Here is a 23,154-nt window from a genome sequence, read left to right on the forward strand (position 1 = left end):
AAGGGATTGAATTGATTGAGATTTTTTCGTCACAATAATCTTAACGAGAGCATTTTTTTTGAAGAATTTTCACAAATTTTTGTTTGCACTTGTTTGCACTTGTTCGATTTTTCCAGCACTCGTCATATGTATCCAACTCTGCAAGTCTTGTTAAGTAAGATAAATGCAATTTTGTGAGTATTTTTTTCTGAATTGATATTCAAGGGTTAGAAGCTTTCACGCAAGTGGTCCGGAAATAGCAACACGTGCCAGACACCTTGGCGCACGCGGTAAAAGGTTCAGGGAAAGCCGACGCCGGTCCGGGCTCGGTCCCTAACCACGATTTTTTCCGGCTGATTAGGTTCTTGACGGCGGCGATGGTGATGAATTAGGTGAAATATTACCCCCGGAACGAGGTACGTGGCTTGCCCTTTTGAAGAGGTCGATGAAATTTGATGAGAAAGCATTGTGAGAAATGTGTTTTTTACTTTGGGATGTACCAGGGATTCAGCGGTGAATCTATATTGAAATATACTAAGGTTTTGAAGAATCTTTTCAGAGGATTCTACCTTATACGAGGAATAGTCCGGAGAATCAAATAGCAAACTCCTAACGATTAAACAATAAAATCGCGAATAAAAACCAGCCAGAATCGTCGAAAAGGCCACAAAAACAGTTTGAACGAATCGATCCGTGAGTTCCGATACCACAGTCCAAGTGATAGCCACCTATAATTCGCCCCATCGGTTTTCATTTCCCAAACCGATACCACAACTACTCATCTCTATACCTGGCATTTCGTACGTGATGTCACCACCCGGGTTACCCGGTCTCAGACTGGCAGTTTGAAAAAAAAAACGGTTTCGCGTAGCACGACCTCGCATAAAAATCAATAAAATACAGTTCCAGAATTTAAGACCTTTCCCAGCAGCAGCTTTTATGTGCTTCTCTGGATCAGTCATAAATTATTCAAGAATCGTCGTCTTTGCGTTGGTTGGTGGTGGCTTTCAGCGAACTTTGCCCCCACCAGAAGATACTTCTGAAGGTGAACTCTCCAATTAGACTAGACGGTAATGGATAATTAAGGTAATTAATTTGAGGACAAGTCGCGCACTGAATCTCGTTTTCCATTTCTCTTCCAGCAGATGGTATTTATTTGCTAACTCAATTTAGTTTACACCGTCGGTTATGGTAGAGTTGATCCAACCTAGCACGGAGGAGACTCGTCCGAAGATGGCCGGATAGATGTACCAACCGTCACCGTAGCTATACGAAGCCACTCCAAGCAGCGTATGTCCCTCTAGCAGAGGACCACCCACGTCTCCATAACTCAAGTTATCCCCTCCTTCGTCACTTCCAGCGCAGATCAGCCTATCGGTAACGACAAACTCGTCCCAAACAAGCTCCTGGCATTCGTCTCGATTCATAACCGCAAGCGAACCCCGTCGAAGCTCGTAACTCCACGAATCCCAAGATCCACCCCACCCGAAAGCGTCCAAAGCAGCTCCATTTTCCGGAACTCCGTCAAACCCGGGAAGCTCCGCAAACTTCACCTCCACATCCCGGTCCAGCTCCATCAGCGCAAAGTTGTAGTCCCGGTCGTACAGCGAATACCTCGGATGCACAACGATGGACTGCACTTCGGCGAGTACGCCGCCCTGGTCGACGGCGCTGGAGTTGACGCGGACCGTGTAGCGGACTCCCAGGTAGATGCAGTCCGCCGCCGTCAGGAGCCAACGGGGGGAAAGCAACGATCCGGCGCACTCGTAGTAGCCGTAGTACAGGACGGACACCAGGAAGGGGGCTTCCGAGATGTCCGCGAGTTGACCGCCGACGATCCGGTTGGACGGGATCGTCGTTGGGTGACCTTTGGCTAGCAGTGTTGGGATCAACAGTAGAAGTATTGCGAGATTCATCGTGTTGTTGGTATCTTGAAGAGATCCCAAGTATAACTACTGCTTTCGAGGTGTTCGCACAACATTTATACTGTAAGAATTCTAAAGTTTATGAACTATTACTAGTAAAAAGGAATGCGAAAGTATTCCATATCTTCAGTTACTGGCATTCTCAAGTTATAAATCATTCTTCATTCTTGTCTAGGATAAATACAGTGTTGTTACGGAGAAGTCTGAAAAAAATCCGCGCCGACCCCAAACCCAATCCGAGCGAAATCCGCTCCAAAAAAGATAAATAAACAGTTCGCGCCAATACTCAAAAAGTTTTACAATAACCCTATTTGTTAACGAAAAAATAATATCACAGAAAGTAATTGACGAAAAAAAATCAAACTCTATCGAAAAGAACGGTCGAGGCAAGAGCCATGAAAAGATATTTCTTAAGTGGTAAGCAGTTGAAAAGGGACACAAACGGGAAGTGACGTTAAAAAAATCAAATATTTGAATCTCTAAATTAAAATAAGTTTGTGTTCGATGAATAAAATTTCAAATCCAGAACAGCCTGATGAGGTTTTTTTTTTGCTGGAATGAAGTAAACCAGAGAAAAAGCCATACCAAAACATTGACAAAAGGATATCCAAAACATATAAAATAAAAGATTAAAAATTTAGAAAAAATTAATGAATAAAATTTCAAAATAAACAAAAATTTTAAGACAAAAAAAAATAAAAAATAATACCGTTACATTTTAGGGATATAAATACAGTTTGTACTATATGATCCTTGTCAAAGTTTCACTCCGGAAAATCGTATTTTTAATTTGTTCTCAAATTTTCTCTAACCAAATATATGGCTTCGAAAATGCTTCTAACTAGGGGAAACACGTATTTAAGAATTTGATGAATTTCATGAATATTATGAGTTTTATTAAATTCATGAATTTTATGAGTCTTATGGATTTAATGAATTTTATTAATTTTATGAATTGCATGATTTTTTTGAGCTTTCAAATCTTTCTGAACTTTTATGAATTTTGTAAACTTTATGAATTTTGTAAATTTTATGTATTTTTTAAAATTTGTGATGTTTATATTTTTTTTTGAATTTTATGAATTTTATGATTTTTTTGTATTTTATTATGATTATATTTTTTTTTTATTTTATGAATTTTATGATTTCCTAAATTTTCGTAAATTTAATGAATTTCATAAATTTGTATGAATTTTATTCATACAATTTTATCAATTTGGTGAATTTGATGATTTTTATTAATTTTATGATTTTTTTGAATTGAGCATGAGCATGAGCATGAGAGACCACCCATGGTTGTCCTTCTCCGTTGCTGAACAGGACCGTAATATCCCATCAGCACAACCGGTCACACGCTTCAACGATCAAATGATGTTTCCCTTATCAACAGCATGCATGAATGCGCTGAAAAGATAAAACATCACGATCATCAAAACTAGAGTCGGTGCGAACAGGAAACAGTCGTTGGCCACCAACGGCGCCCGCCATGTCAGTTTGTAGATCTCGAGGGGATGGGACGGGAATGTTAGTTAGCACAGGCTGCTACCAAGGGTGGGTTCTATACGATATCCACACCCCGCGTGTGCCGGAAAACTACTTCTACTTGGGATTTTGTTAGTGGGAAAGGGTAATGACCAGGATTCATCATAGAGGATGATGATGTGGCCCAATAATCAATGAATTTCGTTAAATAAGGTGATGTATTATGTATTCTCAAGGCAAACAATGCGGATGAGACCATTCCCGGTTATTTGGTGTTGAGTTTAGCATAAATGATTCAATCTTAGACAGCCGGCTGTGGAAAGATAGAATCAAAATTATGTGTGTTTAAAAGGTGAAATATTAAACTCAGCGTTACATATTTACGTAGAGTTGACCTGAGACTATTTATACTTTTAAATTATTATAATATGAGCGACCAATAAATGACTGATAAGTTATGATGTTATCTGAAGGACTTGAACAATCACGTTGAAACAAGATTTGTCGCCACGATTCGCGAAAAACGAATAGTCGAATTGAATGATAATTTATATTTGGCTAACGCAATTTAAAACGAATCTTCCCGTAAAACAATCACAAATCATAGAACAAAGAAACCCGGCTGTGATGTGCATCAAATACATCACTAACGAGAAAAACACACTGACGACGATCGACGAAACCGGAACGCGAAAAAAAATGCGTCCCGACGGACAGGCACCGCGAAACGGACTGGCTCAGCTCTGCTGTCATCGTGACAACCAGAGCTAGCCGCACCTTCACACACACGCGCACGCACTCACCCGAAATACACACCGACGACGATCGACGAAACCGGAACGCGAAAAAAAAATGCGTCCCGACGGACAGGCACCGCGAAACGGACTGGCTCAGCTCTGCTGTCATCGTGACAACCAGAGCTAGCCGCACCTTCACACACTCACGCGCACGCACTCACCCGAAATACACACCGACGACGATCGACGAAACCGGAACGCGAAAAAAAAAAGCGTCCCGACGGACAGGCACCGCGAAACGGACTGGCTCAGCTCTGCTGTCATCGTGACAACCAGAGCTAGCCGCACCTTCACACACACGCGCACGCACTCACCCGAAATACACACCGACGACGATCGACGAAACCGGAACGCGAAAAAAAAAAAATGCGTCCCGACGGACAGGCACCGCGAAACGGACTGGCTCAGCTCTGCTGTCATCGTGACAACCAGAGCTAGCCGCACCTTCACACACACACACGCACGCACTCACCCGAAATACACACCGACGACGATCGACGAAACCAAAACGCGAAAAAAATGCGTCCCGACGGACAGGCACCGCGAAACGGACTGGCTCAGCTCTGCTGTCATCGTGACAACCAGAGCTAGCCGCACCTTCACACACACACGCACGCACTCACCCGAAATACACACCGACGACGATCGACGAAACCGGAACACGAGAAAAAAAATGCGTCCCGACGGACAGGCACCGCGAAACGGACTGGCTCAGCTCTGCTGTCATCGTGACAACCAGAGCTAGCCACACCTTCACACACACGCGCACGCACTCACCCGAAATACACACCGACGACGATCGACGAAACCGGAACGCGAAAAAAAAAAATGCGTCCCGACGGACAGGCACCGCGAAACGGACTGGCTCAGCTCTGCTGTCATCGTGACAACCAGAGCTAGCCGCACCTTCACACACACACACGCACGCACTCACCCGAAATACACACCGACGACGATCGACGAAACCGGAACGCGAAAAAAAAATGCGTCCCGACGGACAGGCACCGCGAAACGGACTCTAATTTTATGATTTTTTTGAATTCTAGATTAAATTTTCAAAACAACCTATCCCTCATTGGTTTCCTATGCAGATGGGACCTTCTGAAATTGAATCTAGAATTCGATTATGTTTATATTTTTTTTGAATTTTATGAATTTGATCAATTTTATGAATTGTATCAATTTTATGAATTTTATCAATTTTATGAATTTTATCAATTTTATGAATTTTATCAATTTTATGAATTTTATCAATTTTATGAATTTTATAAATTTTACGAATTTCATAATTTTATGAATTTCATAAATTAGTATGAATTCTATTCATAGAATTTTATGAATTTCATAAATTTGTATGAATTTTATTCTTACAATTGTATGAATTTAATGAATTTGATTAATTTGATGAGATTTATGAATATTATTTATTTTATGAATTTTATTAATTTTATAAATTTTATGAATTTTATGAATTTAATAAATTTGAGAATTTTATACATTGTATGATTTGTTTGAATTTTATGATTTTTATGAGTTTTATGAATTTTATGCATTTTATGATTTTTTTGAATTTGATGAATTTTATGTATTTTTTGAATTTAATTATTTTTATAATTTTTTTGAATTTTATGATTTTTATGAGTTTTATCAATTTGATAAATTTTATCAATTTTATGAATTTTATACATTTTACGAATTTCATATTTTTTTTTATAAATTTTATGAATTTCATAAATTTTCATAAATTTTATGAATTTCTTAAATTTGTATGAATTCTATTCATACAATTTTTTGAATTTCATAAATTTGTATGAATTCTATTCATAAAATTTTATGAATTTGATGAATTGGATTAATTTGATGAATTTTATGAATATTATTAATTTTATGAATTTTATGAATTGTATGCATTGTATGAATTGTATGAATTTTATGAATTGTATGCATTGTATGAATTGTATGAATTTTATGAGTTTTATAAGTTTAATGAATTTTATGCATTTTATGATTTTTTTGAATTTTATGAATTTTATAAATTTTCATAAATTTGTATGAGTTTTATTCATACAATTTTATGTATTTTATGAATTTTATGAATTGCATGAATTGTATGAATTTTATAAGTTTTATGAATCTCATGCATTTTATAAATTTAAGGATTTTTGTTAGAACTTTGCATTTTTTTGTTTTTTCAAATGCATATTTTTTACGTTTTTGAGTCTTTAGGTTTGAGCAATTAAGAAATTGAAACTTGAAGAATTTCTGAATTTTTCAATTTCACCTCGTTTGGGGACGGAGATTATAGCAGATTGCTTGGTAAATTTCGTCATGTTTGATAATTTCAAAAAAAATGCCAATTTTTGGTATTTCTAAGGGTTAAATTCTATTTTGAATTCAAATGCGGAGCTTTAGTTCAATCAAGCTCATGCTTGGGATTTAAGCTCAGTACGCCCCCAAAACAATCCTCAAATACCATTTTTGTTACATCTTAAAGTCCTTATCTTGGGAAAAAGTTTAAGGCAGGGGTGCCCAACCTTTTAGCCTTGCGGGCCAGATCTGATTTTTCTATAACAGTGGCGGGCCGGAACTAATATTTGATAAAAGTTTAAAAAATAAGTTGTTTTTATGATTGGGTTCTTTTAAAGTAAATAAATAGAAGAACTAGTGTTGCAAATAGGACTCATATATCTTGATTTAAAGAATGAAAAAAACAAGGATAACTTTCAAAAATGTGTTTATTTGACTTATTTCAATTTTTGTTTGTTTAAAATTGTATAGTACAATTAAATATCTTGATAAAATATTACAAAAAAAAATCTAATTTTTATGGTCGTTGCAATTTTTGTTAGTTTAATTTCTTCAACACTACAGTATAAAAAAATGAGACATAGTAAAATGTATTCAAACGAAATTTGGATTCGAATATTTATTCAAATAAAAAAAAAATCAAACGATTAAAAAAACACAATTTTAAAAAGTAAAAAAATGAATGATTTTATATTTTTTTTACTTTTTGAAATTTGTGTTTTTTTTAATCATTTTAAATATATTGTTTTCGCTATTCTTCGAAATTCAAATCTTATTAAAAATATATTTTTTGCTCCCTGATTGCTTGACTCATTTTGAGACATTTTTTAATATTCAGTATGAATAATTTGCATTTGAAAGCTTTTCTCAAACTGAAAAGTTGTTCTGGAAAATACATTAGTTTTTGCTTACATATTTATTTAAAAAATAGAAAATAGAAATTAACTTCTATTTGAAAAAAAAAACACAGTTAAAACCGAAAAATATTTAAATTTAGTTTCTTTTTGTACATTTTTAGACAACAATCCAAGTTTTTTCATAAATTTCTCAATTTTACGAAATGGACAAGTTTTCAGTTTAAAAATATCAATAAAGAAATTATAAGAATTAAATTCAAACATAAAGAATGTTGTATAAATATGTTAAAATTTGATCTCAAGCTTATTTTGTTTATTTCAGACAATCAATTTATTTATTTAATATTTCGTGAACAACCTTAAGGGCCGGTCACAGAACTATTTTGAAAAGCCGTCGCGGGCCGGATGAAATGGCTTGGGCCGGACGTTGGGCAGGTCTGGTTTAAGGTATGATTCAGAAGATAAAACAATGTATCCAGTATGTCATAAATAAGATTACAAAGAAACATTACTTGAAACTCAATACAAATTAAATATTCAAGGAAGACAAGCAAATGTCTGTTTCTCCGTTTCATACTCAGAAAAAAAACATGGTAATAATAATCATGGAAGGGGTACATCTTTTATGTCAGAAAAAAAGGTGTAATTTTACCTCTGGAAATGTGTAATTTTACCACTTTTCTGGTGTAATGTCACTTTTTCAGTCTAAATTGAGGTAAAATTACATCATAAAAGAGGTAATATTCAACCTTCCAAAATTACAGCTTTCAAATTTAAATTATTTTTTTCTGTGTATTAGGGCCGTTGCAAATATTTTTCAAAGTTTATGTCGCCTCCCCCCCTCCTCTTCAAAATTGGTCCGAAAAATCAGGGGGCAAAATTTTTTTTTTCGAAAACATATCAAAATTTTAATGGAAATAGAAGTCTAATCAACTGAGAACAATCTTAAATGTTTTTTTCTGCATTGATAATCATATTCAACATGTTTGGACTCGTTTAAAAATATTTTGAACTTTTATGAAATTACAATGTACAGCACCGCAAAAATTTTGTTTTTCTCGCAAAAATAAAATTTTCGTCAGTATTTAGAAATTTTGGAAATCAATGATTGCAAAACAACTGGACAGGTGTATGATGCATTTTAAAACACTTTTTTCATTGAAATGTTGACATTTTCTTTTGTAATTTGAAGGGAATTCTAACTCTCTACATTTTTTTTACTGAACAAAATTGCCATCCGCGCGAAATCCGCGCCTAAGCAAGTAAATTCTCGCCAGATCCGCGCAATCCGGGCCGTCTGTAACAACGCATCTGAAGAACCGGATCCGCTTTAATACCCGTGGAATATCTCTTACTTGAAAATCTCCCACAAGAAGGACTCTGAAAGGACTATCACACCATCAATCACCTTCAATGTCAATGTTTGCTCCCCAAAATCTGCATGACATCCAATCTGCTCCGGACTAGTAACTTGTTCCCAGCCCACACACACACACAGTTCACCGGATCAATATTTGACATCCAATTAAGAGCCACATCAGCCGAACGTCGTAACTCACGGAGCCGGAAACGGATCATCCACTCGTCTTCGCTCCGTCCGTCAAACACACCGTAATTGGCTTCCAGCAAAGAAGTGGTCCCACTAGGAACTCCCACCGATTCCGGGTTGGTATTGAGATAAAGTGCCCGCCACGGACATCCTCACAGCAAATAAAAAATTTACCTCGTGATTACTCATCGGAGTCAGGTATTCCGGCCGTTTTTGCTGCACACCTCAGTTGGGTGGGGTGGTGGTGGTAACGGAGAAAGTATTGCGAAGGACCAACTAGGTCAGTGACGGGGCCCTTTCATCCAGTATGTACCGGCACAGAGGAGTAGGACGACGAAATCCATAATGGAACAGTTTTGCCGCGCCACGACGAAGGACCGACAAAATGGCAATAGTGTGTTGACTCATGTCGGGGTTCGGTATTTGGTTTGGACTTTTGCAACTGTGCATACATAGAGGGGTTGGGAATGGGCTGTCTGGGAATCAGACGGACTCGGGGCTGAGACTATTCTGTTATTCTACGGTAGCACCAACCACTATGGTTGATTGGCGTTCGTTCTGAACTTTGGAATCGTGTGGGCTAGGAAAGTTGGACGATGGAATAACAAAATTATTGTTAAAGGTGAAAGCGTTACGAATTCATCCATGGGATTTGAACAATTGGACAAATCAATCAGTATTATGAAAACATGAAATTATACAACGCTTATTGGATGTAGGAGGTGTTGCTACAATTGTAACAGTTGGGTATCCTCAACATTCTACAAATACCAAGTTTAAGCATTAAAGAATCATAAACCAATGAAATCATCATATATCTCAATTCTGGATTCACTCGCATCTCTTCGGCAAAGTTGAATTTCCTACAAGAATCTCACATTTGGACAATTTTGGGCGAGATCCGCGACACCTGTCAGAAAAATACTCAAAGGATGTTTCTGCATTCATTTTTGCGATTTTTCCCATACAAAATTCAACGACAAATAGCGACCCTTAACCCTTAACCGATTTGGCTCAAAATTGGCACAGTTACTTATTTTTTGCCTAAGGAATCGAGTCAGAGGGTATTCCTGATGAGGATTTTTTTATTGACACCCTTACGCATAATATTGACAAGTTGGTGACAGAGTTTGCAGACAAATGGATCGAGTAAATCAAGTGAAGCGAGAAAAAATAAATAAAAAGACAGTGGATATTAACTAGGAAAGGACTGTTATTTGTAATTTGAGTTTTTGAAAGCGAAACACAAAATTTTAAAATGGTTAAAATTGGTCAGCAAAGTCCTAGGCCTTCATAACTAGGCAGATATTTTTTGGCTGTCAGGGTGGTCCTAGCCAAGTAAGGAAGATCTAAAATAATAATTTCGAAAAATCAAAAAATAAATAAAATTGTTAAGCGAACTCGCTAAGAAGGATTTTGAGACATAGAGTTTTTGGTTAAGATACGGTCAAAACGGCATTTTGAGTTTCATGTGACCATTTCAAACGTTAGGCTTGATTTTAAAATTAAAAAAAAAAAACATTTTTTCTAAGCTTTTAATTTTTGGAGTCGCCCTAATTTGGGCATATAAAACATAAGAATCCAATTATTTTAGTAAAGGAATCTCCTGACCAATTTTAGACCAGAAGAAATATTCATAATGGAAACATACACCCACAATAGAAAGCCGAGAGAATAGCTCTACCAAAATTAAATGGAAAAATAAACCTCTCGCAGGTGAACCGCCACAACATTGTGGTCATTTGTTCATTGAAACAGTTCATCCCATTGAGTTGCTTTTATTGGCAAATGACCATCTCGTAGTTTTGGTTTGGTTGTGCGTCAAGATATTAAAACTATATAGCGGAATTAAAAGGAACAACTCGTTTCTTTGTATTCATAGTATTCATCTCGTAGGCATCCAACTGTGGTGGCCGACACGGCAAAGGCGCGGATTCGTTACGACAAAGGTCTCGGGTTCGAGTCTCAAAATCACCACTTTGTTTTTAGTTGATAAACTTATTTGAAAATGAAGATTAAATATTTGAAAAGGTACTAAATATGTGTCAGAAATAGTTTCAAACTTGAAAAATTTTCGCTGGCAATTATATTTGTATAATTTCTATGCATTGTATTTTTTTTTTGTTAATTTTTATAGCTCTCAGCTCTTTGTATAAATTTGGAGAAAAATGAAAAAAGTAATTGTGATGGCGTGAACATAAGTAATTCTTTTGATAATTGACTTAATAGCAGGGTGGCTACTGAAATTCCATTTTAAAAATTTCCAACTTTGACCAGAAATTTATGAACGTAAATATTAAATAAGGTATTTGCAAATAAAATATGTTTGCAATCAATAAAACTGTTAATATGAGGAAATTATACAAAATTATCTCAAAAAGTTAAAAAAAAAAACAGCAGGAGCCTTATAGATTTGAAACCATTGGTCTATTAAATCTCAAAAAGCGAATCTGCACTTATTTTTTAACCATTTTGAAATCATCAGTATTTTAAATACTGACCGAATTTTTAATAACCTTATAGTTAAGTTCTATGAATCTTCCTGGCCTTACCATTGTAAATATTATTTCAAGTTTTGGGACCCCTTCAAATTTCCCCACACAAATGAGGGGGCAATAAAAAATACTGACATTGAAATTATTATTGAAAAACTTGTAAAAGTGATTGTAGATTTCCCATAATACACTGTATAATCAAGTGTTTAACGGTTATTATGCATTTTGTATCAAATATAGTAGTTTATGCAAAGAGTTGCAAAAAAGGATTTTTTCAGCACGAGTCGTGCATTTATCCAACGAGGTCCACTCTTTTTCGTAAAATCGCAATAACTCGTGATGTTTATGAGCAAACCCCTTAAGTCTATATATCAAAATTTTTGTAGTTGTCTGCGCTACAACTTTGTAGAACATTGTTACACTCTAAAAAATAACCCTGCAAAGTTAGAAAAAAACACCAAATTTTTAAATGAAAAAATTTGTTCTGAATGAAAAAATGACCCTTCTGGGTCAATGTAGATTCGAAAAGTACATTGAAATTTCCCATAAAATGACATGTTCCACAACTTTTTACAGTCGAGTAACGGAAAATGTGAGAATTTTTAAAACTTTTTTAGTGTTTTTTCGATGAAAAATACGTTTATTCGGAATTCTGAGTACGCCATCAAATCGGGCGTCTAATTTTACATAAAAATCCCTTTGACATCAAATTTCTATCTCATCACCGTTTCAGGCTGCAAATTATTGAAAAACACCTCTTTTTTCGCATGTTCAAAAATGGAAGGGGTCGTACCGCCCCTCCGTCACGAGATATCAAAAAACGGACCTCGGTTTCATGATCAGGGACAAAAGTAACCCCTTAGGACAAAGTTTCACGCAAATCGAAGAGGGGTCGGGGCAACTTTTCCCGATTTCGTGTGAGTTGGTAGAGAATTACCCACCATGATTTTGTGATACTTTTTGTTTAGAAAATATGGCCAGCAATCCTGATTTTTTTTTTGCAAATCCCCCTTCGACATCGATCAGAGCTGATTTACGAAAACTTGAAATAAAATATGTACCTAAATAAAGTAAACATAAATATAAGTTCCACACAATAAAAAATCCAAATATTTTAAAATAAGCTTCAAAGATTTAATTTTCTGCCAAAAAAAACCAAACCAAACATTTTTTTAAATTTTACAGGCAATCAACCATTCAAATTTGACTAAAATGGAGTCGCAAAACTCGAATTTGATGTTTAAAAAAAGAAATAAAAAATACGAAAAACGTTTTTTTATTCATGATTTGATAATTCGAAATCCCATACAAACCTTCGAATGATCGAGGCTTCTGATAATCGAGTTTGGCCTAGATATACATGTTAGAATTTTTGACGTAGACTACGTCTTACTCGAAGGTACTGGGGTGCCATTCCAAAATTTTCAATGTTGGAAAAATAGTTTCACTATTGCAACAACTCAATGTTTTAAAATGTTTTCAAAATGTAGAGATTTTGCAAGCAAAATGAGCGCTTCCCACTCAAGGACGGGAATGTCAAGTACTTATTTTGAGGGGAAAATCATCCAAGCACCGCGACCGGTGTCGGTCGCGAAAAAGGAGGGGAAGGAGAGAAGTTTGGTTACATGGCAGCTGCGGTGTCGGGGGGCCCATCTCACGATTCACGATCTTATTTCGTTAATGTATTTCCAGGAATCTAGCTAATTCTTCAAAATTAAGCTATGGAAAACTCTATGTCCACATATCAAAACTTTACGTAGTCTACGCCATTCCGGTTATGTCTGTGACATAACTACTTTGACTTTTAGAATGGGATTTGAATTGTGAATAAAAACGTATTTTTATTTGAACTATTGTTTAATGATGTGATAAATGATTTTACAAGAAAGATTATTAAAACTGAAAAATGATTATGTAATTTTTTATGGCAAATTTCAATCCATGTTATTTTTTTTTAAACAAATCTAGATTGCATCAAAATAGGCTCTAAACTTTTGAATAACACAAACTGAATACTCAAACAGAAAAAAAACACAAACTAAAAAAGTAATAAAACAAGTTCATCTGTAATGTCTTCTCCCATTAGCATTCGCAAAATGCGTCACATCTCAGACAACAAAGTTTGCCTCTCCGCGAACCGATTCCGAAACCACCGCCGGGATTAAAACTGGGGGTCTCTAATTGCTTTAATTACTCTGAGTATTTCACTGTTTAATTGAGCGCCGAGACAAGAACTTTTCTCTTAACAAACTCCGCGCCCGCTAGGGATTTTCACTAATGCAAGCGTAAAACGCCTAAAGTTAGGCAACACACAATCATTGCGAGAACGGCTTTAACGCCTGAAGGTTGGGGGGCCAAAACTTTCACTTTTTGCTCGATTTTGAATGTCTGACAGTCGCAAATGATGTCCTATGAATATTAATAACTGGGGCAGGAAAAAAATCTGATAAACAAGCTATGGGAGAGAGCATGTCACATTGTAACGTGATTAAAATTCACAGCGTTGTAAATAATCAAGAGTCTCGAACTAGAAACAGGACACTTCTGTACACTGGGATGAGCAAGTTAGAGCCAGCAGTGTTATCCCTTATTTATCAACATCATCCTTCTGGGCAGCCCAAGCATCATATCCAGATTCATTCATTCATACACGGAGTGTGGAGCGGGGAGAACACAGTTGTTATTCATGGGGTTCAGCAAAGCAGATTACAGTGTAATCCTGCTCGCAAAGGCCACCATAAATCATTTGGATACAATGGCAACCGAAACCCCCCTCTGGATGGGGGTTTCGGTATGAAAGAGTTGGATTCTGTTATTTTTCTGTTGACTAGGAAGAAACGTGATAACTTGATTTTCACATCGCTTGTGAAAAACGATAAAGTTTGACATGTCGCATGACAGGGTTTGGTGAGGTGATGTGTATTGTCCCTAACGTGGAATCGACTTCCGGCCATCCGGATCTACCGGCGATACTTTCTTTCAAATTAATTGACGAACCTTTTACTGCAATTCTTCGTATAAAATACTTTCAAGCTTGAGAGGATTAGTTCACTTGAAAGTTAACGTAAAAATTTTGAATCTGGTGGACCAATCCGGAACCCCGGAACCGGCCCCAAAAGGGGACAAGTCCCACATCCCCGCCAAAACCCACCATGCGACGTGTCAAACTTCATGGTTTTTCACGACGATTCCAAATTCTAGCCTCGTTTCTTTCGATTATAAACTTGCAATTCCATCTGCCTTGTTGCCAAACCATAAAACCACCCTTCCGGAAGTCCGCATGTTCTAGGATATGCCATTACATTTCCTAGGTTAGTAGAAGCAGCTGATGTTTTTGCCTCGATGGAATGCACCCCGTAGGGTAGTGCAAATAGGTTTACTCGGGGGCTGGGACTGGGACTTCGTGGGACATAAAATAAATTCAATATTTTACTGGCTACTGTCAACGGTGGTGTCCTCTTGTAATGCGCTCCACCCAGGAACAGGAAACGTGTACACAAACCGTAAAACTGGCTTTGTGAGGAAAATTGTGAGGAAGGATGGGAATGGAAACTCAAACCAGGAATGGCCAAGTGAACTTGGAGAATGCAATAAAAATGTTTGTACATCGGTGCACGATAACAGGAAACACGATAGAGTGGTTGCATTACTTGGGACATTTTCCCGAAGAAAAACATTATTTATGGTTCTGGATGGTCGAAGAACTTAAAATTTTAATAAATTACTCAATTTAATCAGAATCTTACCTGGTATGTGTTGTCGAAGCTGTCGTACATAAACCGGGTGATTAGCGAGGTTTTACCCACTGTAAGCAGAAAAGAAGAAGAAAAAAATAAGGTTCAGATAAGCCGTACTTGGTTGATTTATGGGTTATTTTATCGGAAGAAATTGCGCTGGAAATAGAAACACAAACCACCTACCCTGCTAGAGCAGGGGTTTTTCAATATTAGTTCCACGGTCACAGTACTGGGTGATTCACAGCATGAGGAAAATGGAGCAGGTCCAAGGTTGCTAACCGCAAAAGTTCGTGTGAAGCATTTGGTGAAAGGTGAGAACAATGACGTGCCGAACTAACAATGGCCTTGTTAACCCTTGGTTAATCATTTTTCAAAGATACAAGAACTCCAAAATCTATTTTTAGACTTTCAAAAACGATCACTAGAAAAAAGGTATGAGAAAAAAATATATTTAGAGTTTTAAAGCTTTAGTGTTTTCTGAAGTGAAGTGTTGCAAAAGTAAAGGAGCAACTTTTAGCTTGGATTAAACTTAGGGTGGTTCACTGTTAGGGTATTTTAGAAAATTTAACTTTCCAGAAATGTTTTTGGTATAAGAACCCTAAAATACATTTGACCAAATGTAGGTTTAGGGTGGTTCCATTCACATTTTCTTTGAAAATTAGACTATTTAGAATGAAGGCATCTTTAATTTAAAGGAAAATTTCATTAAATTTTTCGTGACAGGTCTCCACTTAAAATGGCTGTAACTTTTGAACAAAATGTCCAAAATTAATTTTTCGAACACTAAAAATGCACAGAGCAGCACTTTTCTCTAAAAAATAACAATAAATAAGCCTCGGTGGAGTCGCTGGTAAGCAGTTGGACTAACAATCCAAAGGTCGTCAGTTCGAATCCCGGTGTGGATGGAAGCTTAGGTGTTAAAAGAGGTTTGCAATTGCCTCAACAGTCAAGCCTTCGGACACCTAGTTTCGAGTAGGAATCTCGCAATCGAGAACGCCAAGGCAGTGCTGTAGAGCGAATAATTTGATTTGATTAGATTTTATTTGCTACGTTAACAAAAAATGGTTTTTGGGGGTTTGCTCTGACGCTTTTTTTTTAATTAGGCTTATATTGCAAGATGAATTTTGAGTGTCTTCTACAAAATTGTTTGGATTGGCATGCTCACCTGTTTTGCGAAAAGTAAAAAAAAACAAAAACATTTATGGAAAGTTAGATTTTCAAAACCACCCTAATCGTGAACCACCCTTATTTTCAAACAAACCATAAGGGTGCGTTCTTTTATTACGTAACGCTGATGGGGGAGTCGGGTCGATGGCCGTGTTACGCTCCAAGCATTTTTTTTTTTTTGAGATTTGTATGGAAATTTTGTTACGAGGGGAGGGGGCAGGGTTCCAAAAATCCATTTTTTTTCGTTACGTAATAAAAAAAACGCTCCCTAAGTGGCCTATAATTGGTGAGATATTTATTTTCAGCAAGTTGTTCGTTCGGCGAAACAAAAACTGGAAATAGTGGGTTACATTTTTTTTAGCTTTTTGCCATTTCTACAAATGTTTTTTTTTTTTCAATTTACAGCCATAAGCAATTTTTTTGAACTAAATTTTGGAAAAAAAAGATTAACCCTCTACAACCCAACCCCGCCTTTTGAAGGGCTCGATTTAAAAAATCGCCAAAAATCCACTTTTCAACCAATTTTCGATCTTTAAGGGCATTGGAAAGAAGAACTCTGAAATTTTAGAAAGTTTAAGGGTTGGAAGATTTGCATGTTTTATGTCACTTTGCAAACTTTTTATAGGGGTCAACTTTGGCAGTGTTTTTAACTAACATTTCCTCTCTATTATGAGAAAATAAGTGTGCAGTAGTTTTTGCAGTGCCCCAGACTATGCCTATACGCATTTTTCAAAAAATTAAATAATGGTGGTGCCATTTTATAGCAGAAAAAATGAAAAACAAGCAAAGAAATTTAAAAGTGACTGTAAAACATGAAAAAATTAGAAAGACAAAATGTAATGATAGGAGGTGGTAATATAGGCCAAATACTACAAAAAAAAAAACAAACATAAACTAAACAAGATAAATGCAAATTAAAATACTAAAAAGAAACATGATAAAAATAAAACAATAGAAGTAAAGTTTGCCGTAGAACAGAAGTTGGTCAAAATGACCTCATGAACACGGGAAAAATAAAAAATTTAAAAAGAAATGGGCAGTAGAGGGTTAACTTATTTTTATGTAAAGTCCTTTTCGATACTTCGAAAAAAATGAGACAAAATGTGTAAAAAGTAAAATATATTTTGAAGAGTGAGTCAACTCTCCTGTCCTGGTTGATCTTTGGTTTGATATTCCCCTTTACGTCGATAGATACAGATGGGATGGTTCTTCAACTTGATTTCACTTTCTCTTGTTAATCTTTTCGATACTGACAAGTGAAAAGTCGTCTGTATTTAATTTCTCAATAGAAAAATCATCTACAAAATCGGCCAATTTGACGAAATTTAATTTTTATTTTTTTAGGCCGTTGCAAAAAATTTCCAACGTTTATCGGATTGATTGAAAATATTTAATTTTTTATGAAATTCCGATATACAGTACCGCAAAAAGATATTTTTCCCGATTTTTTTTTCCTCTATGGTATTCCTCATGGTACGTACATATTCGAAAACCTATACCCAGGGTGGCCACTCAAGTCGGGAAATCGGGAAAGTCGGGAAAAAGTTTCGCCAAAATCTACCAAAAATCGGGAAAAAGTCGGGAATTTATGATTTTTTGTCAAAAAGTCGGGAAAAGTCGGGAATTCTGAGCATACTTGTTTGAAAATTATGTTTTAACTCTGGAATATTTTTGTAATATATTGTACAATTTTCAAATTGAGTTCACTCATTGCTGCTTTAGTAACTTACTTTAAATTTAAGGTTCTTTTCACTATTTCAATATATTTGAGTATGAAAAGCTGTTTAAGACATTCAAAATCCTAATGAATTTCGGAGTCTTTGACACAGATTTTCATAACATTTTTTATGAATCAAATGATCGCTATTAAAAACAAGAGGTAAAGTTAATGAAAAACTCATATAAAAATAGAGCCTAATGGCCAGCTTAAAAATTATTTTATTTTGTCACATAATTGAAAATTAAACAGATTCCAACTTGAGTTTGGCAATGGTTTTTTTTTTTTGTAAATATTTTTAATTGTTCAACTAAATTCAATAAGTAATTTAAAATATGTTTTTTTTTTTAAATGCTGCCCTTGAACTTTTTTTTTGTGAGTATGGGTAAATTACTTACCATAGATAAAGCTTGAATCATCGGAAAACTCAAATATCGAATAAAATCCAAAATTGAAAAACTTTTTTACGTTTTGAAAACATAAAGAAAATATTGAAATTGCAAAAAAATAATCCAAGAAATTGTGAGTTATTGCAAAATTGTCTCTTCAAACATTTTGCTTAAAATAAGTGGAAAAACATAAAATCATATCAAACTAAATTTTCATTGAAAAAAAACAGTTAAATACTGACCACTAGACAAATTAACATTGAAATTCACTATCAAAAATTACAAAATTAATAAGGAAACTTGGCAAAAACATTTTTTTATGAATTCCTTGGCATTTTTTCCAAATCCTTTGAATGAATGATAACAGCAATTATGTTTTAATCATTCTTTGATTTAAAACTATGATGAAGTTTTTAAAAAAATAGGAACGATATTTTAAGTTCAGTTATCTTTAACTTTTTGTTATTTCCAGTTGAAACGAGTTATCAAAAACTATACGTTTGCCAATTTAAAAAATAACATGGAAGTTATAAGTATTGGTTGAACTTCAGATTATTTTTTCAAAAACTAATTGTTTGTGTTTCTACTCTGAATCATGATAATGAAATTCCATTTTTGAAGTTTTTTTTTATTTGTTAATTAGTTTCTCTGTTTACAAAAAATGCCTATGCTTAATTTTTTTTTTAATTCATTGAGATTTTTATTCTGTGGTTAATATTGACTTTTCTTATAGAAAGTTTTTGTTTGATATCATTCTTTAGATAAGAAATGCCTATTATTTGAGCATTCTGGAAAAGCCTGGAAAAAAGTCGGGAAAAGTCGGGAATTTGAAAATGGAATTTGAGTGGTTACCCTGCCTATACCTCAATCTTTCAATCGATTTGGTGTCTTCGGCAAAGCTGTAGGGTAGGTAAAAAAAGTCACACTGTAAAAAACAAATCACCATTTTCATTAAAAAAAATCACAAAACAAAATATTTCAAAAAACCGTAAAATGGACCAAAAAAGGCTACTTTTACGCCTCAGAAAATTATTCACGGATTATTGTTTTATAAAAAAATTATATATTTTTTCATAAATATCTAATATTGTCTCTATTTTTTTAAATAATTTGAAAAACTTACTAAAAATACAGAGAAAATATTCGTTTCGTTTTCGTTTTACGGAGCAAGGTGGGGGACGCGGCCTCAAGTCAGTCCAAGTCCGGTTTCTTGTGGAAAAAAGGGTAGTAGCCGAACTAGTATTGCATACCAAATGAACACCACCGGAAGATATAGGGGATCGGGAGGGGGGAGGTGAAAGAAAATTAGTGTTGATATGAGTAGTAAGAACTTGGATGATTTGAGCAGTTACGGTAATCTAAGTTTAACACTGAATAAAGAAAATCTGAAATTGTGATTCAAAGTAAGAAGGCCCGGAATAAATTAAATTATTAGTTAATTAAATAAGAAAATGTAACTAATCGGAGATCTATACAAAAGAAACCTATGATGTATTCTAAATTTAAAGGAAATAAAAAATACTAGAGAAAAAAAGATGAAAACTAACTGCCGACCTGTCACGTACGTCAATAGTCTTGTCGTACATTACAACTAGAAACAGATCTGCCAATGAAATGTTACACTTCGTTCAAATCAACTAATCATTTAAGTCCAATTATTCATCTACGGAAAACTATCTAACTTTAATCAACAACCTAAACTAAACTGTCTGAAAGTAAATTTAATCTCAAATCCCCGAATGTTTTATTATAACGCCAAATAAGGTAAAGGATCTTGTTTTTAAACCAGTCTTGCCGCTTCCAAAAACCAATAAACATAAATGAACAGTTCATAAGTTGAACACTAGTAATTAAGACGACTATTTCATGCCATTAATTTCATTAGGGCATAGAGCTTTGCAAACAAGAGTGCATCTCTATTATACCTTATGTAAACTGTCATTTGAGTGAAGGAGACACACTCCTGTTCACAAAACCCATGCGCCCTTTTGAAATGTTAGGCTCCATTTGATCGTCAAGGCTCCAGTAGACCCTCGATTCGCAACAATGGTCGATACAACCATAATCCGAAAACCGTTAGTTCAACAGATTAACGAATTTTGTCCGATATCATCGCACTATTGATTGACCGAGACTCTATGGAAATTTTGACATATCAAAATGCTACGTAATATTTTTTTTAAAATAAATTTCAAAATCTATTCTATCCTACAATGCCTAGAAGAGGCCTCTGTTTCTGTTGTGAGTAAGCGCTGGTTTCAGAGTTCATTTTTCAATTTAAAAGGGGTGGGAGACGACTAATTTGCTTCATGAACTCCTACTCGGCCTTGGGACCACCTCTTAAGACACTGATGGCTCCTAGCTAGGAATTAAACCTAGACACAGCGTCGAGGCCCGCTTCGCATGGCAAAAATGTTGGCTGGGGGGAAGTGATATTATCACGAAATTTTATTTTAAAGCCAACATTGCTAACGGCGTCGAGGTCCTTACTCATGCCCAAGGTACTAAAAATACAGAGAAAATATTAAACTAATTAAGGGGATAATTCCAGGTAGAATGTACTTTGGATTTATAGAATTCTTGAAAAAAAAAACAGATAACTAAGAAAACTCGCAGCATTTTATTTTTTTAGATTATGAAAATCGAACGAAAAATTCATTAATGTTTGTGTTCGGAAATTTGTAATGATTTAACAATAGATGAAACAAAATGATAAAAGGTGTTACAAAGCATACTTATCACTAATACCAACAAAACGCAAACAAAAACACAAAAAGGTGCACCAAGGGTTAATGATATCGTGCTTATATTTCTCCAATTCCGTGCGCGGGAGATTAGCGTTGGGGGCTCTATTTTTGGGGATTTATTTGGCTGGTCTGCATTTAATGAGATGCTGCTTGAAAAGGTCACGGACAAAGACCTCTGGCGCTTTTGCTGAGAACAATACAGTGAAATTAAAATATTCAACCAGCAGACATGCGACTTAATTTAGAAAGTTGCTACTGTTTTGTTTGTGGGGGGGCAGAACAATGTCTGCTGATCTCTTACTACTGCAATTTCTGGATTTGCAAGTAGTTTTAAAGAGGTGAGCTAGAGGGGAAGAAAGTTGGGTTCGCAAACGCGAAAACAATGGGCTCTAGTTTGCATAATTTCACATGAAAGAGGTTCCTACCTGTAGCCGAGAGAGCGGCTTTGTATAAGATGCATTTTTGTTTTGTTAAATATGTCCGTGTTAGTTTTAATATTTCTTCTTTAAAATTTGTTTTTAAACAGAAAACAAAAAAACATTTCTAGCATTTTATTTGAAAAGGTACATACTACAAACATAGGGAATCCCATAGCTTATTAGGCTTTTTTACCTTCCTGTCCTTACTGAGGAAAGGTTATAAAATTACTCAAAAAATGAACTCTTTAATTCGACTTCATAGACCCATCTACACGTATACATATCGACTCGGAATCAAATTCTGAGGAAATGTCTGTTAACCGAGGAATATGCACTCAATTATCTCCGGACTGACTGAACCGATTTTAACAGTTTTGGGCTCATTCGATCCGTCTTGTGGTTAAGACCCTAGGTATTGTTGTAAAGTTTATAAAAGTACTTCAAAAGTTATGCTAAAAATATTTTTGTCAAAGACCGGAAGATTGTAAAAAGGGTGATTTTTGTAAGGAACCCCGTCTTGTTACACATTTTGAAAAAGCTAATAGAAAACCCTTTCCAATGAGCCTAAACATTTGACAACTTTATTAAATATTGTGAGTCCTAAATAAATATTTTTGTAGCTTTTGGAGGCCTGATCTCAGATATTTCGTTGAAAATGATATCCAGATCCATTATGCAGCTTGTCATTAGTTGGATAATTGAAAGGTTTTTCAAATGAGCCTATCATGCAACCCATCGTTGGATTATTATTGTAGGGTTTAAAATGATTTTTTTATTTTTTGGGAGGGTGGTCCAGCCGCACATCGTTGATGTTGAAACCTCTAAACTGGGCCCTCGTCCTGTCACGTCTGTCAGCAGTCTTGTCGTACATTACAACTAGAATCAGATCTGCCAATGAATTAGTACACTTCGACCAAATAAACACTGACGCTGTATGGATCTGACTCTAGAATAAATGCACAGTTGAGTGTTATTCATAAGTCCAATTTATTCAATTATTCATTTAAGTCCAAATATTCATTTGCTAACTACTTTGGATTGAAAATCTTTAACTGTTGTAGTACAACTTTTATCAAAAACAATACAAATTTATGAACTGACATACAAAAAGGATAGAATCACGATTTTAAAAAGAAATGACCATTTACGTCAAAAGATCCGTAGTTCCTCGATTCGCAACAATGGTCGATACAACCATAATCCGACAACCGTTAGTTCAACAGATCAACGAATTTTGTCCGATATCATTACATTATTGATTGATCGAGACTCTATGGACAATTTGACATAAAAGAATGCCTAGTATTCTACATCAATCAAAGTTTATTGACAGCATTACTCTAACTTAACAATTGCAACTAAATTCATCATCAAACAGATTTGGAAAGCATACAGATTTATTTTAAATGCTAATGCTAAGCAACAACAGAATTGTACTATCCTAAAGTCCCACCTAAATCCCACATTGTGATAGTGAAAAAGTCACAGAAGCAGCGGTGTCTTGTGCAATTGTGATATTTTCACTATCGGAGAACTACCTAGTTCACAAAGACAGCTTATCGGTCAACGCTTAAGCCCTGGGGCTGC

General features: G+C 35.3%; 1 protein-coding gene across 2 annotated transcripts in view; it reads right to left on the bottom strand.

Moving 5' to 3' along the window:
• The window catches only part of LOC6036084 (ras-related protein Rab6), a 57,955-nt gene that overhangs the window by 32,932 nt on the left and 1,869 nt on the right, over positions 1-23,154 (bottom strand). For both annotated transcript variants that reach the window (XM_038252031.1, XM_038252032.1), the window contains exon 2: positions 15,138-15,196. In XM_038252031.1, coding sequence (XP_038107959.1) covers positions 15,138-15,196 — 59 coding nt within the window. The remainder of the gene's footprint in view (positions 1-15,137; positions 15,197-23,154) is intronic.

This window comes from Culex quinquefasciatus, chromosome 2, assembly GCF_015732765.1.
Source record: "Culex quinquefasciatus strain JHB chromosome 2, VPISU_Cqui_1.0_pri_paternal, whole genome shotgun sequence".
Taxonomy (NCBI): Eukaryota; Metazoa; Arthropoda; class Insecta; order Diptera; family Culicidae; genus Culex; species Culex quinquefasciatus.